The sequence below is a fragment of the Thamnophis elegans genome, chromosome 12, assembly GCF_009769535.1.
Source record: "Thamnophis elegans isolate rThaEle1 chromosome 12, rThaEle1.pri, whole genome shotgun sequence".
NCBI lineage: Eukaryota > Metazoa > Chordata > Lepidosauria > Squamata > Colubridae > Thamnophis > Thamnophis elegans.
The window spans coordinates 54,811,443-54,827,648 of NC_045552.1; the positions used below are offsets into that span (position 1 = coordinate 54,811,443).

General features: G+C 48.9%; 2 protein-coding genes across 5 annotated transcripts; both read right to left on the reverse strand.

Moving 5' to 3' along the window:
* Nucleotides 1-279: 279 nt before the first annotated feature.
* On the reverse strand, nucleotides 280-7,092 carry LOC116515932 (40S ribosomal protein S4). Its single transcript, XM_032228258.1, has 7 exons — nucleotides 7,013-7,092; nucleotides 6,607-6,684; nucleotides 5,957-6,137; nucleotides 4,698-4,795; nucleotides 2,746-2,917; nucleotides 1,581-1,738; nucleotides 280-438 (listed from the first exon to the last, which is right to left on the reverse strand). Exons 1-7 carry the CDS (start codon nucleotides 7,013-7,015, stop codon nucleotides 337-339), a joined length of 792 nt encoding a protein of 263 aa, XP_032084149.1. The 5' UTR covers nucleotides 7,016-7,092; the 3' UTR covers nucleotides 280-336.
* Nucleotides 7,093-7,997: 905 nt separating this feature from the next.
* Nucleotides 7,998-15,686, reverse strand: HDAC8 (histone deacetylase 8). Of its 4 annotated transcripts, XM_032228447.1 has the most exons (11): nucleotides 15,538-15,686; nucleotides 15,159-15,211; nucleotides 14,945-15,075; nucleotides 14,716-14,857; nucleotides 14,487-14,599; nucleotides 13,123-13,200; nucleotides 12,877-12,985; nucleotides 11,194-11,366; nucleotides 9,556-9,650; nucleotides 8,476-8,581; nucleotides 7,998-8,372 (listed from the first exon to the last, which is right to left on the reverse strand). In XM_032228447.1, exons 1-11 carry the CDS (start codon nucleotides 15,622-15,624, stop codon nucleotides 8,350-8,352), a joined length of 1,110 nt encoding a protein of 369 aa, XP_032084338.1. In that variant the 5' UTR covers nucleotides 15,625-15,686; the 3' UTR covers nucleotides 7,998-8,349. The 4 variants fall into 4 exon arrangements, 2 of the variants coding, with proteins under 2 accessions (XP_032084338.1, XP_032084339.1); XR_004256304.1 differs by lacking the exon at nucleotides 7,998-8,372 and having other exon boundaries at nucleotides 8,506-8,581; nucleotides 12,900-12,985; XR_004256303.1 differs by lacking the exon at nucleotides 7,998-8,372 and having other exon boundaries at nucleotides 8,506-8,581; nucleotides 9,556-9,654.
* Nucleotides 15,687-16,206: the final 520 nt, after the last annotated feature.

A 16,206-nucleotide genomic window follows, 5' to 3' on the forward strand; every position in this document is an offset into this window, starting at 1 on the left:
GAGCCGGTGAGATTTGAACCACTGAGCTGCAGCTAACAGTCAGCTGAAGTGGCTGCAGTACTGCACTCTAACCACTGCGCCACCTCGGCTCTCCTAAGGGTAATTCCCCTTAGGGACATAAATATTTAACTGAAAACTCATCTCTGCCAGAATTGGCCCCTAACCCAAGAGAAATGAGGACTGGAGCCTCGTGAAATCCCCTGCTCCCCTTGCCCATCCTGTTTCCTACTGCAGAACCACGCAAAGGGCCTAGGACAGCCAAGGAGAGGGAAGCCGAGAGAGAAGTATGGAAAAGGTTTATTTATCAAACCGGAAATCAGTCTCGATCGGAAGGGCTCAACCGCTGCTCTGTTTAGCTGCCAGCCTCTTGTCTCTCTCTTCCGCGATAGTCAGGCGGATTCCTTTTCCACGTGGCAGAGAGATCCAAGGCTTGTTGCCCTGAAGTTCGAAAGAGAAAGTACATTAGGGAGAAACACGTTGCGCATGAGCCATTCCTGGGGATGCTAGAAGCAAAGCATCTTAACTTCCTTCCGAACCGTAACGATCTGGTTGCTTGAGAGGTGGTGGTCAGTAGTTTTGGGCCCAACTGAAGGGATTCTAGACATTCCAGAAAGCCACGATCCAATTCCAGCTCTGCAAGATTAATCTCTGGAAAGCCACTGGGCCACCCCCCAGAATAGCCAGATCAGCATGGATCAGAAGCGGAGGCTTCCGGTGCTCCTCAGATTAAGCACCCTTAATAGAACTGAATTTGAGGGCTGCAATCTAACAAACTGAGAAAGCAAATTATTGATATGGGGGGGGGGGGGGAGAAATCAAACTGACAACTCTCACCATATGGACTAACACTAGTTCAAGATCTAGCCCTAGAAGCAGTTTTACCTAACTAATCGCAGTTGCCACTCGTGCTCCCATCTGTGAACACTTGTGCGCCGACTCATTTTTCTAAAACTAGTTCTCGCTTTCATTGCAAAAAGATTCGAGCAATCTTTCTTTTAAGGACGTTTGAAACATTCGGGATATTTAGGCTTTCATTTTCAAAGGTGTACTGAATTAGTTTTATGGTTTCTGAACCGATTTAAGAATTTGAGAATTTATCAATAAAAATTCAGAAATAGCAATAGCACTAGACTTATATACCGCTTCATAGGGCTTTCAGCCCTCTCTAAGCGGTTTACAGAGAGTCAGCATATTGCCCCCAACAATCCGGGTCCTCATTTTACCCACCTCGGAAGGATGGAAGGCTGAGTCAACCCTGAGCCGGTGAGATTTGAACCGCTGAACTGCTGATCTAGCAGTAGCCTGCAGTGCTGCATTTAACCACTGCGCCACCTCGGCTCAATCATAAATCATAAAATTATGACGGTATGATTTCAGAATGTATCCTTTGGCACAAGTTCCCTCTTGGTAGGTAGAAACCAAAGGAGGGGAGGGGGATGGCAGACCCAGGCCCCTTCCCTGCAAGGCAGGAGGGCCGACAATGGCTCTCCTTCGCGTCTCTGCTCCTCAAAAGGAGGTTGGGAGAAGCGCCCGGCCAATTCTCTACCCTGCGCTGCATGTACCCGTTGCCGGCAGCTTACCTTTCCGATCACAAAGATGTTAGACAGTCTGGTGGCAAAGCTATTGCCATTGGCATCCTTGACATGAACCACGTCGAACGAACCGGGATGCCTCTCCCGGTTGGTGATCACACCAATACGCCCCAAGTTAGCTCCTCCGGTCACCATGCACAAGTTGCCTGCAGGTGGGAAAGGAAGAAGTTGCCCATACGATCCATCCCTGAGAGACTGCCTCCTGCCGATTACCTCTCTCAGACCAATTAGATCGCACAGGTTGGGTCTCCTCCGGATTCCGTCTGCCAGCCAATGTCGGCTGGCGACTCCCCGGGGGAGGGCCTTCTCTGTTGCAGCTCCGGCCCTCTGGAACGAGCTCCCTGTTGAGATCCGGACCCTTACTACCCTCCCGGCCTTCCGCAAAGCCACCAAGTCCTGGCTGTTCCAGCAGGCTGGGGGGGAGCTGAGAAGCATCTACCTCCACGGAAATTGTGAATGTTGGTTTTGTTTTTAATATGTTGTCTTTGTCTCGTTTCCCCCTTTCCCTTGTCTTTTGTGAGCCGCCCGGAGTCCTCCGGGAGTGGGCGGCATACAAGACAAATAAATAAATAAATCCCAGTTCCCTAATCAAAGGCTAACCCTTGGCCCCAGCATGGCTTTCCAGGAATACCGACCCTATTTCACAAAAACCGCTGCAAAAACCCACCATCTAAAGAGCCGACAATTGTACGATAGACACATGCGCGCCGACAAAATAGTGCCAATTAAAACGCGACGTCAAAATAGCGCCAACAAATTCGTGACGATAAAATCACGACAAAAGCGCAATGACAAGCACAATAAAAATCGAAACATTTTTTAGGGTTAGGGTTATAACGTACATATACGCATCCCACTATGTTAAAGGCCCAGCACACTCACTGGGCTGTCTATAGTTTGTTGATGATGCAATTTTGTCGTCGCGCATTTGTCGTCGCGCTATTGTCGAAAACCAATTAGCGATTTTGTCGGCGCTCATTTCTACGTCGCGGTTTTGTCGGCACGCGTATGTCTATCGCGCATTTTTCGGTGAACCCTAAAGAGCAGGTGTTCTGCTCTCCAGGGCAGGCGCTTCAAGTCACAAACTACACAACCCCTGAAAACAGACCCACAGCAGTCTGAACACCCCACAGTTACGTCACTTAAAACAAACCTGTGTCAAACTTGATGAAGTCTGTAATCTTGCCTGTCTCCAAATCAATCTGGATGGTGTCGTTCACTTTGATGAGGGGATCTGGGTACCGGATTGTTCGGGCATCATGAGTGACAAGGTGAGGAATTCCTTTGGTGCCCACAAAGATTTTTCTAACCTTGCACAGCTTGTACTGGGGAAACCAACCAACAGAGAGAATTACTTGGGTCACATAGGGCTTCTGCCATTTCAAAGCTTTTAAAAGGACAGCAGTCTTCCCCTTCTGTTGATCTCCTGGCCAACTGCCGGGGAGCAGACCCTGCTGCTTAGAGTAGGGGGAGGTGACATGGAGCCCACCAGACGCTTCAGACCACTCTCCCAATCAGGAAGCAGGCTGGAACTGAATGAGGAAGGGGGACTTAAAACGAAAGAAGACACGAGCGAGCAAGGAGTTGATGTAACGTGGTATTCATATGTGCAGATAGTCAAGATATGAGAAAGATGTTGAAACACAGGGATTTTACAAAGGAATAACAGAGTCAGATAAAATCTTAACAGAAACACGAGAAAAAGCTAATAAAGAAATTGTATAGCTACTTATTGGGTATAACACAGGAAGAGGAACAAGAGATAATGATAGCATGGGAATGGTTATGCAATAGAACTAGATAAATGGCAGGAACTGTGGGTTAGAAATTACAAATTAACAATGTCAGCTGCATATAAAGAGAACTTGTATAAGGTGTTTTACAGATGGCATCTACCATTGGCGAAGTTGGCGAAATTGTTTAAGGACAAATCAGCTAAATGTTGGAAATGCTTCCAGATATCTGAATCTTATTATCATATATGATGGACATGTGGAAAAGCAAAAAAGTATTGGATAAAAATCAACACATAGTTGGAAGAGATGACACAACAATGTATTGAACTGAAACCAGAAATATTTCTGCTAGGAATTTTGCCTGAAATTTATAATAAAGAGAATGCATATTTGATAATTATTCATGTATTAACCGCAGCTAGAATTGTATTTGCACAACACTGGAAAAGTGGAGAAATTCCAATTGATGAAACGGGTGGTAAGAAAAATATTAGAACGTGCAGAAATGAACAGATTAACATTAGCAGTTAGAGAGAGAAAAACTGAATATTATGTGATATGGGAGGTATTTTATCAATGGCTAGAGAATAAAAAAGGAGTTTGGAAATGAAGATCAAAGAGAAAGTAAAAATATATTAAGATAAAGATGTAAACAAAAAGGAAATTTGTTAGTAAACATACAAACATATATAACATGAGAATAAGGATGTTTAAGTTTAAAATGTATTGTTATTAAGGCATCAAGAAGAAAACGGAGAGCATGATGTTTAAATGTGTAATATACTATAATATTAAGCTTAGTGAAATAATGTTATATGAATGTGAATGAGATGGAAAACCCTAACCCTCCAATTGTATCGGCTGGGAAGCATCACCTCAGTCTATCTATCCAGGGACTCAAGGTCTAGCAGTGTTTCTCAACCTTGGCAACTTGAAGATGTCCGGACTTCAACTCCCAGAATCCCCCAGCCAGCATTTGCTGGCTGGGGAATTCTGGGAGTTGAAGTCCAGACATCTTCAAGTTGCCACAGTTGAGAAACACTGGTCTAGCATGAAAAAACATTTCTGAGGACGGTCCCACCCCAGATCCTCTCAGCATTCAGAGCAGGAACCTGGCGAGATGCACTCCAGGAAATGAAGGGACTTTCCCCCCACCCATCTGGTATCCAGAAAGTTCAGAGGTCAATTTTAGTCAGCACCCTCCAAAAACAGGACTCAAATAAGGGAACAACGATTTGCTAAGTCTGACAAAAGACACCCGGGAGCAACAACGTCAGTTTCAGGGCACGTTTGCTCTGACCGATATTCATCCAGTTTCTTAAGTCAAGGAATATAATTCTGCCTGATACTGGTTGCCTGGCAGGCTTACCTTGGCTTCTTCCGGCGTGATACGGTGAACGGCAAAGCGTCCCTTGGTGTCATACACGAGGCGGAAGTGCTCAGCTGTTTTTTCAATGCTGATCACATCTGATAAGGAATCAAGCCAAAAAACAAAGGCATTGGGAGACACGTCCTTGGCTTCCAAAGGAGGCGAAACACATGGCTTTGCCACTGCACGGTTTTGTCTTTTGATGTGTTGGTTCTTCAGATCTCAGGAGAGGCTTTGACTCTTCTGAGATCTAAAGAGTGAAACGTGGCATACCTCAAAGACAAAACACCCAGAGAAAGAGGCCAAAGCAAGTCAGATGCCACCTGGGGAAAACTGGAAGCAAGTGAGGGCGACTGCATAATGGAGATGGGCCAGTGGGTAGAGTGCAGTACTGCAGGCCACTTCAGCTGACTGCTATCTGCAGTTCAGCGGTTCAAATCTCACCGGCTCAGGGTTGACTCAGCCTTCCATCCTTCCGAGGTGGGTAAAATGAGGACCCGGATTGTTGTTGGGGGCGATATGCTGACTCTGTAAACCGCTTAGAGAGGGCTGAAAGCCCTATGAAGTGGTATATAAGTCTAACTGCTATTGCTATTGCTACCCAGAAACTGAGTCTAGTTTATGGAAGTCGACATCTAAGAACTAGGCTGGAGAAGGTAAGCTGTTACTTACTGCTAGATAAATTATTTGTGGAATGGACTATCAAAGCATTCTATTAGAATTAAAGAACAGAATACGTTTCCTGGATGAGCAGCAACCTTAAGGAAATATCAAAATGTCACTTCTCCCTTTTCTTTTCTAGCAGATTTTTATTATTATTATTTCCCTTCTACAACACCTTACAGTCATTACATCAACATTATTAGGTCATCGTACCTGTACACATATATAATATTTCGCTTCTATATTTACACACCTTTATACACAGTTCTATATATATTTATATATATCGTTTTTGGCTTAATTTTATTCTGTTTTGCAGCCATTTGTACCACTTGTTCCAAATTTCATAATATTCCGACTCTCCTTTATCTTTTAATTTCAGTGTTAATTTGTCCATCTCTGCACAATCCAAAGGTTTTTTTTAATCACTAATTCATCCGAGGGGGTATTATTTTGTTTCCAGCATTGGGCAAATGCTATTCTAGCTGTAGTTAGCAGATGTGTTAATATGTACTTAATTTCCTTTGTATATTTCCCTTTACTAATCTACAGATTGCCCTCCCCAGTCCAGCCCAAACTTAACTTTCACTACTAACCCATGAATCCGGCCGGATAGGTAATATCTGTGCGCACTTTGCCATCAATCTTGATAAACCGCTGCATGCAGATTTTCTTGACCTCATCCCCAGTCAGGGCATACTTAAGCCTATTCCTGAGAAAAATGATAAGTGGGAGGCATTCCCTCAGTTTGTGGGGTCCTGTCGATGGACGGGGTGCCTGTAAATACAAAGACAGTGGAAAGTCTCTCTCTCACACACACATACCACAATATCCCCATCAATCCCCCTTCAGGGCACAGGAAAGACGTCAAGGCATCCACAGGGCAGGGATGCTCTCCTTCTCTCCCCCTCCCTCTCTTCTCCTCCTCTCCCTTTCTCAATATCAATCGCAGGCAGCTTTTTGTGGGAAAAGCCCATAGGCTCCTTTCCTCCCATTCAGTGCATGCCACACTCAAAGCTGCGGCATTTATCTTAACAAGAACGCACCAAAGTTGTGGTTTGGAGCAAGAATGCAAGAAGGGCCGCTGCAGCAGAAGGCCTCTAGCACAACCGCATCTCTGCAAGGGGTTCAAAGCTTGGGAGCTCCACCCGACCAAGCCCAAGCGGCCCCCCTTCAGGCCACGTTAAGGGGAACCATTCCCCACCCCCGCATCCCCAAGGCAGCGTGCTTGACCGGCCGAGCTTACAAAGACTCCCGTCAGCTTGTCCAGCATCCAGTGCTTCGGAGCGGCCACCCGCTTCAGGTGCTTCTTGGGTCCACGAGCCTGCAAGAACCGCGCAAAGCAGCCGTTACACAGATGGTCTAGGAAGGCAAGCGAGACCCATCCCCGCGTTGGCCCCGGAGCTGCGGCGGCCCAGCCCGGATTCCTGGCCTGGAGCAGGCCGAGTGCGGGAGCGACCCGGCCCCTCCGTTCGCATCTTCCGAAGCCGGCCTTCCTTGGGACCAGAAGGGCGCTTTGCTGCCAAAAAGCGGCCACGCGGTGCCCCGCCGGGCTGCCGGTCCTCCTGCCGCCAACCGGGGCGCTCCGCTCAAATTAGGCCGACGGATGGCGAGGGATTCCGGGAGGCGCGAGCCAAGAGCCGCGTACTCACCATGGCCGCGTTCCGCTGAGAAAGGGCCGCCGCTTCCACCCCCCCGGCCGGATATCCTGCCTGAAGTACGGCGGCTCTGCGCGTCCAGAAAGTCTCGCGGGCGACAGCGAGCAGCTCCCCCTAGCCGCCACGATGGTTCTTACTCGGAGAGAAGACGCTCTCCGTCACCCGCCCACGGAGCGCAGCTCCGCATAGCCTCCGAAGTCAGAGCACGCATGCGCATGCGAAATGCAATTTTCCACCCTGTCACTCCCATCAAGTGCAATCTTTTTTTAAAAGAGTTTTAATAAATTTTACAAATATTTTCCCTTCCCCTTTCCTCCCTCCCCCACAATCCTGCCCCCCCTCCAACCCTCCCTCCCTCCCAACCTCCCAGAGCAAAATACAGGGTATAAACATTTAACAATCATACACTAACATAAGCTAACTAACTTTAGCATCCTACCTCCCTCTTGCACTTTAACTTTTATTAAGCTAACTTTAAATAAATTGTAACATTCCTTGTTGAGTGCAATCTTGAGGCTCACTCAAGAAACCGGTGGGATTCATTGCCATGAACGTATATTATAAATTAATGGGAATTCTTTGTTCTAATCTCCCTTTTTTCTCCTTGGAGATATTATACTACTTTAAAGACTCATTATTAGATAGATAATTATGAATTCAAGGAAATAAGGATTGTTACAAATGAAAGAATATTAATGGTAATTTGAACACATAATGCTCAATGACAGCGAAATATTCAGTTATGTTTAATGCAAAACCAGTGATGTTATTCTTAGTCTTAAGAATTGATGCACAAAAACTTGTAACCAAACGACATGCTTGATGACATGGAGGAAAGTTGTTTTTTTTTTCTTGCTTTGTTTTGTATGTGTCGTTTTGTTTAAAAAGAATAAAAATATATTAAAAAAAAAAGATGGAAAACACTTTTGATGGAGCTTAGTCCAAGGGGAATGCAAGGAACACACACCAGGACAAGAGCCAAAGTCATCCAGTTTTTTTTATTTTATTTCAAGGCAAACAGCTGTTTTTTAAAAAAATGCTGACGGAGAGGAGACTCATCTTGCTGTGCTCCTGCCAGTCCGCGAGGCCCAGGGCCTTCCACTCCTTCCAGAATGAGCTGCCTCTGTAAGGGACGAGGCTGGAAGTCCAGGCTGGGGGACTGGAGGCGGTGGGAGGGGTGTTGCTTTAACACCGTGTTGCTCCAAGCAGCACAAACCACTCCCGGACCGCAGGCTGAGGGACTCGCATTTCCGTGCAGTTTCTCTGCAGATGCTTTGATCGCTGCACCCAGGGGCAGAGGGGCTCTGGGGAGAAGGGAACCCTCTTTTCCACTAAGTCACATGTTTCAGGTGTCCTGCAAAGAGAGAAAATACAAGCCTGTGCCCTGCTGGGCCCCTCGGGGCCCATCCTCCGATTGTCTCCCCCCCCCCCACCAGACGGGAGCAGAGAGGACCCACCTTTCACACAGCTAAGGATCTCTTGGATACGCTGAGGCTCGTTCCTGTCTGGCCGGCAACTGGGAGTGATTTCCAGCACGTAGTCAGGGCCGTATTCCGTGAAGAACTGTGAGAGGGAAGGTCTTTTCTCAAGAGCCAGCCAGGGGTGGCCCATGCATGGCTGGATACCTTGGGCCATCCGCCCACTTCCTCCCTGCATTCCCAGCCTCTGCCTTGAGCAGCGGCGAGTTCCTTCAAACGTCGATCATCGTGGGTGTATTGCAGGGGGTCTCAAGCATTCTCGACTACCCAGAGGTGGGTTCCTACCAGTTCGCACCTATTTCGGTAGAACCGGTTCGTCAAATCTACCGAACCAGTTAGGAGAGGTTCCACCAGAAAGCAGGCGACACCTACAGAAGAGGTTCCAAAATTTTTTGAAACCCACCACTGACACACACACACACACACAGACTCATACAGAGAGAGAAAGAGAAAGAAAGGAAGAAAGAAAAAAAGAAAAAGTGAAAGAGAGATGAAAGAAAAAAAGGAAAAAGGGACAGAGGGACAAAAGGAAGGAAAGAGAGAGAGAGAGAAAACACATGGCCAGTAAGCCACTCCCACCAGGTCACATGGCCTGCAAGCCACTCCCACAAAGGAGGCCACACCCACAGAGTAGGTTCGAAAATTTTTTGAAACCCAGCACTGACACACAAACACACACACACAGAGACTCATACAGAGAGAGAAAGAGAAAGAGAAAGAAAGGAAGAAAGAAAAAAAGAAAGAAAAAGTGAGAGATGAAAGAAAAAAAGGAAAAAGGGACAGAGAGACAAAAGGAAGGAAAGAGAGAGAGAGACAGAGAGAGAGAGACAGAGAGAGAGAGAACACATGGCCAGTAAGCCACTCCTACCAGGTCACATGGCCTGCAAGCCACTCCCACAAAGGAGGCCACATCCACAGAGTAGGTTCGAAAAAAATTTGAAACCCACCACTGCGGACTACCCCAGATAAATAAATCAGAGGCTTATTTTCACAGGGAGTCCAAGATTAAGGGCAGCCTTTTCCCCTGTGCTTGGAGCAGGGGAGGGGCTCGAGACTTACCTCGTGATCGGGAATTTCAGAGGGCAAAGTTTTCCCCAGGATGACTCCAGTCAGGTACGTCCAGCAGCGGGCAGTGTTAGCAAGGTGATAGCCTCCTATCTCCAGGAGGGAACGAGACACCACATAAGGAAGAGGGCAAAGAGAAAAGTGAAGTGAAAAGCACTTGCCCACCACAGCCAATCTGGCCCCATTCAGAAGAGCACGAAGCGTTTTGCGCAGCTGCGCAAGCTGACGGGCTCAGTGACACAAACGAGAGACTTGCAGAGTTGACTCAAGCCACTTCACTAACCCAGAAAGAAACATTGCAGATGATGGGGAACATTGCACTGAGGTCATTTCATTTTTAACTCTATAGAACCTTAAGAACGACTTTAAATTGATAAAAGTTTACTCCTCTGTTATTCTTGTTAGGTATAACTACAGATTGTACAGTTATAGAAACTAATTTGATTCTGAATTTAACAACGGCAGCAAGGCTGTTGGTGGTGCAGTACTGGAAGAAGGAAGATTTGCCAACCATTCAAGAATGGACGTTAAAAGTAACAAACTTATCGGAGATGGCTAAAATATCAGCATATCTCAAGGACCATTCAGATGAGAAATACAAATTGGAATGGAGAAGATGGACTGATTATATTCAAAATAAATATGGGACTAAGAAATTTCAGTTAGCTTATGAATGAACAAACAAGAAATGTTAAAATTTATCTAAAGTTAGCTTTGCAAAAGGGGAGTTAAAGTATAAGCGAAGGTACTTGCTACAGTTAGTTAGTTTATTCTAGTGTATGATTATTAAATGCTTATACCCTGTATATGCTCTGGGAGGTTGGGGGGGAGGGGGGAGGGGATGTGGGATGGGGGGGAGGGAGGGAAAGGGGAAAGTATACAATTGTAAAACTTATTAAAACTTTTAATAAAAAAAAAGAATGACTTTAAATTGTATTTGCAAAAAATTGGAAAAAGGAGAAAATACCAACGCAGGAGGAAATTATCCGAAAAATAATGGAACGTGCGGAAATGAGTAATTTGACATTTGAAATAAGAGAACAAGAAGATGATCGATTTTATAAGGTTTGGGATGTGTTTCACCAATGGTTAGATTAAAAAATCATGGTAGCGGAAAATATTGGACATGTTTTCATGTTTTAAGAATAATAGAATGATATATGCAATACTATAAGGGTTTAGCATTCTTAAACAGATTAGAATGATGTAATGGAATGATGTATGCATGAATTCAATATTTAGAATATTCTATTTAAAATTAAGGAATCATAATTATAGTTGAAGAATTGATGTGTAACAATAAGGTGCTTATGTTTTATCTATTGAAGGATTTGTGATTTGATATCTGTGGTGACCATGGAAAGGACGCACAAAATTTTGTAACCAAACAACACGCTATATGAAGTGGCAAAATGTTGTATATGTTTATGTCTGTCTTATTTTAAAAAATTTAAAAAACTTTTTAAAAAATGACTTTTTAAAAAAAAATCAAGATTTCAGGCTGCCCCAAGGTGAAGCATTTCCCACTACTAGACACACACACACACATGGCCGACCTTTGGGGCTCCGTCCCAATCTACATTTCCCTGTGCCTGCCTGCCTGATGCCACACTTGTATCCTTGCTTGCTTACCTCCCCCCAGGATGAGGGTCGGCAGCTGCCACTGCAGCACGTAAGTCAGGCACTTGCCAATCCCTTCCGGGGTCAGGTTGAACGCACACATGGGGTCGCCGGCAATTGTGTCCGCCCCCAACTGTAGGACTACAGCTTCCGGCCGGAAGGCGGCATGGACGTCCTTCAGCACCCTGCAGAATGAAAGAGGGAGGGAAGCTGCTGGACCCGGCTCTCCTCCCCTGCTGAGGGTCAGCCATCCCTCCCTGCGGACTCCTCCGAGGATCCTTGGCCCTACTGGGGGGGGGGGGGGCGCAGAGCCCAGGGAGGGACAAAGGCATGGGCAGGCAGAGATTCTAGAATACTGGATACTCCATAAGAAACAACACTAAGTGGAACTAGTATTAGAAATAAAACGTAAACAGAGAAAATTATTTGTCGGAAAACATAGAAGTTGGGATTGGCTGAAACGCCACCCCGAAAACCCATCAGAGAAAATAAATAAGGGGCAACAACGGAAAGGAGGTGGGGGGGGGATGAGGAAGGGAAAGGAGAAAAGGTAAAGCAAAGAAAGTAAGGGTGGGGAATTAAGAGTAGGAGAGAGGGTAAGAGAGAGAAGGGAGGAGGAGAGGAAAAAGAGAGGGGAAGAAGAAAGGAGGAAGGAGAGGAGGGAAGAAGGCAGAGAAGGGAAGTTGAGAAGATGGAAGGAGTAAAGTTGTTGCAAAATAAGACGGAGGCACCGGGTGGCCCACAAAGTGATCCAAACTGTATTTTTAATTATAATTATAATAATACATATACATATATATATATATATATATATATATATATATATATATATATATATATATATATATAATGTGTTGTATTTGTGCTGATAAATAAAGGGAGACTAGTATAGATCTATTTCAAGCTATTTAGCTCTCATCAGCTAGCCATACCCTTACTGGGATTAGAACCTGTGCTGTACTGCATCTTAGGCAGATGTGTTAACTATTAAGCCACAAGGTTCTTCTCCTTATCAGCTGAGCCAGGGAAATAGGTATGCATTTAAAGTCACAACCCCTGGTATGCCCAAATATATATATATATTATACATACATACATACATACATACATACATACATACATACATACATATTTAGAGTCACAACCCCTGGTAAGCCCCAATTATGGGAGGAAGCTAACTGCTTCCATCATCTGTCAATCGGCTCGTTAGCACAGGTTCGAATCCCAGTAAGGGTATGGCTAGCTGATGAGAGCTAAAGAGCTTGAAATAGATCTCTACTAGTCTCCCTTTATTTATTTATCAGCACAAATAAAAAACACAGACATATATATATATATAATGATGAATAGATAAATGCTAAATAGCAATTATAAGAATGTATATCTATGAATGAATGTGAAAGGGAAAAAATAAAATAAAAACTTTTTGTAAAAAAAGAAAAAAAATGCCACTAAACATGCCAGCAATTCTGAGAAGGTGAAATTCCACTATGGGCTGCCAAGTGGGACCACTCCAAAAGAGGACCCGGGGGGGGGGGGGAAGCCCCCTACCCTAGCCCCCCCCCCCCGATTTCTCCTGACTGTGAGAGACACCCCCCCCCCCCCCCCGTGGCTATCCAGGAAGCAGGCAAGCCAAGCTGAATCACCAGCTTGGGTTTTTTGGGGGGGTGGGGGGGCAGAGGAGCAGGTGCTTACGCCTCGCAGATCTGATAGTACACCTCGTTCTTGATGCCATCCTGCAGGGGCACGTTGACGCTGTAGTAGCGCCCCTTCCCCATGCCCACTTCGGTCACGTCTCCCGTTCCTGAGCAGGCGGAAAGGCTCCGGTTAGCCCATCGCAATGCAAGGCTGGGTCACCCTTTATCTTTCCCCCATAAAGAAGACGAGCGAGAGGGATCCCGCCAGGCAGAATCCAAGGTGGTTGGGAAGCCGCTTCTTTACCTGGGAAAAATCCAGGTGCAAACTTGTGCAGGGACACCGTCATGACTTTGGAGGTGAAGCTGAAAGCGTCTTCGACACCTGCGCAGAGGGCAAAGAGGAAGATGCTGCTCCTTTGGGCCCAGCTCCGGTCAGAATGCAGCCCCCCAGCAGTGGGGCCTTTTCAGCGAACAATGGCAGGAGGGAGTGGGATGCGACAGCCGTAAAGCGTGACCTCAGGTGAGCCCTCGTCACTTCAAGGCTGGATTACTGTAACGCGCTCTACATGGGGCTGCCCTTGAAGAGTGTTCGAAGACTAGCTAGTCCAGAATGCAGCCGCGCGAGCGATTGTGGGTGCACCTAGGTACACCCACGTTACACCTATCCTCCGCGAGCTGCACTGGCTGCCCATTGGTCTCCGGACACGCTTCAAGGTGCTAGTCGTTACTTTTAAAACCCTACATGGTATCGGACCTGGCTACTTGAGAGACCGCCTCCTGCCAGTCACCTCCCAAAGACCTATTAGATCCCACAGACTAGGCCTCCTCCGGATTCCATCTGGCGGCCAATGTCAGCTGGCGACTCCCCAGGGGAGGGCCTTCTCTGTTGCAGCTCCGGCCCTATGGAACGATCTTCCTGTTGAGATCCGGACCCTTACTACCCTCCCTGCCTTCCGTAAAGCTACTAAGTCCTGGCTGTTCCGGCAGGCCTAGGGCTGTTGAATTATCCAGCCCCACCTGATGTTATGACTGTTGCTGAATTTTTAATTGCTGTTTTTATTCTTGTACCCCCTTCCCTTCTTATTGTTAGCCGCCCTGAGTCTCCCGGGAGTACGGCAAGCTAAATAAACCTAACCTAACCTAAGCCCTGAGAAATCCCAACCTCCACAGACACCGTGTGGCCACGTGTCTCCCCCAACGTCTTTGACCACTGAAGGCCAGCAAAGATCACCAAGGGTGGCCATAACTCCGAGGACTGGTCGTTAAGTACCGCTCGTTCAGGACAGTCGCTGAATGGTTCGTTCGCCAAACGCCGCCGCTGCTACAGGAAGCCCTGGCCTTACAATCGCAAGGGAGCGCAACATTTGTTGCAAAGCGAGGCATTTATTAAGTGAGTTTTGCCTCAGTTGCAACCTTTCTTGCCACAGTTGTTAAGTGAATCACTGCGGTTGTTACATTAGTAACAGGGTGAAGTTGGCTTTCCCATTCACGTGACTCCAGGACACTGCAACCGTCATAAATATGAGTCAGTTGCCAAGGGTGGGAATTTTGATGGCGTGTCCCAGGGGACGATGCAATATTCAGGTGTGAAAAACGGCAACGTCAATTTGTTCAGCAACTTTGGTCACTAAATGAACTGCGGTAAGTCGAGAGTGGGGGGAGGCTTACCGTCCCCGTGATGCAGGTCCAGGTCAACATAGAGGACCCGGTCGAATCTCCGGCGCAGCTGCAAGATCCCCAGCACCGCGTCGTTCAAGTAGCAGAAGCCCGACGCTTCGTCCCTGGAAAGGAGGCGGTGCAGCTCGGCCAGGCTGCTTGGGTGCAGAGGGCGAAGGGCGCGGAGAAAGCGCTCGCCTTGGCACCCCCCTACCCAGCGCCCTGTCCCCCCAGCCCGTACTTCTTGGCGTGGTGCCAGCCGCCGGCCCAGTTGATGGCCACCCGGCTCTTCTCCTCCACCAGGCACCGCGCCGCCGTCAGGGTGGCACCGCCGACGGCCGCTGCGTACTCGAAGATGCCCTTGCTGGTTGGGCAGTCGTAGCCTGCGGGGGAGAGGAAGGAAGGGGGGGCCAAATCAGCGGGGGGAGGGTGGTATTGGGGGGTTTGAGAGGTCTCCGCCCGCCGCTCACCGAGGCCGAATTCGGCGGAGTCCGGGTGGTCCTCGTCGCCGTCCTCGCTGACCTGCCGCAGGTGCTGCAGGTAGGCGTCGGTGTGGAAGGCCGCCATCTCCTCCATGCGGGCGGGGCGCGGCTGGACGACCCTAGGGAGGCAAGGCTCAGGCGGGCGGGGGGGCTCTTCGGCGAGACCCCCGCCCGGGACGCCGCCGCCCGCCCGCCCGCCTACCTCATGTGCTGCAGCAGCGAGTAGGCTTCCACCAGCGCGTGCACCATGCTGGCCTGCGGAGAGACGGCGGCGGCTCAGCTCCTACCCGCGCGGGCAGCGCCCCCCCAACACCCCCACCCGTGCCCCCCCCAGCGCCTCCACCCACGCACCCCCCGCCCCCCAGCCGCTATGCATACCCCTCCACGCACCCGCCTCCCCCCAGCGACCCCCAAGCGCCTCCTCCACGCACCAGCGCCCCCTCCACGCACGCACCCGTCCCCCCAGCCCCCACCCGTTATGCATACCCCTCCACGCCCCCGCCCCCCCAGCGCTTCCCCAGCGTCCCCCCCACGCACGCACCCGTCCCCCCTCCAGCCCCCACGCACACCCCTCCACGCACCCGCCGCGGGACCTTGCAGAGAGCGTCGCATCGCGCCAGGCATTCGGCGCCATACACATAGACCGGCGGGGGCGGCGAGCCGTCCATGAGCGGCCCGGGCCGAGCGAGCCTCGCGACGGGCTTCCTGCTGCCGCGTGGCGCGCCGGGAAATGAAGTCCTGCCTTGCCGGTGAGAGGCGGGTGGGCGGCACTTGCAGAGCGGCCCCTCCCCTCCTCCCTCCCGCGTCTCTGCCAGGCGCGCCCCCTTTCACACACACCCCCTCGCAGGGTCTTCGACCGGCAGCCGAGCCTGAAGCTCCCGTTCGGCCTGCCGAGCCCGCCGCGCAAGGATGAGACTCCCAGACCGGCTGTCACTCCAGCTCAGCGCTTTTATTGAAAGCCCAGCAAGGCGCCGGACATGCAACTCGCCCGCTCCCTCCCTCCTTCCCTCCTTTCGCCCCTCAAAGGGGTTCATCATGGGCAGAAGGAGTGGAGCAAAGCCAAGGGGGTCACTGGCACACACAGCCAAGGCCGCCTCTCTGGTGGGGCTGAAAAGCCCCTGGGGAGACCAATGGGCACAGGATGGCCCAAGCCCCCTCCCAAAGCGGTCATATGTGGCAAAGACCCTCCCCCAAGCACTGAGTGGCCTCCCTGTAGAGCAGTGGTTTCCAAACTTGGCAACTTTTAAGAC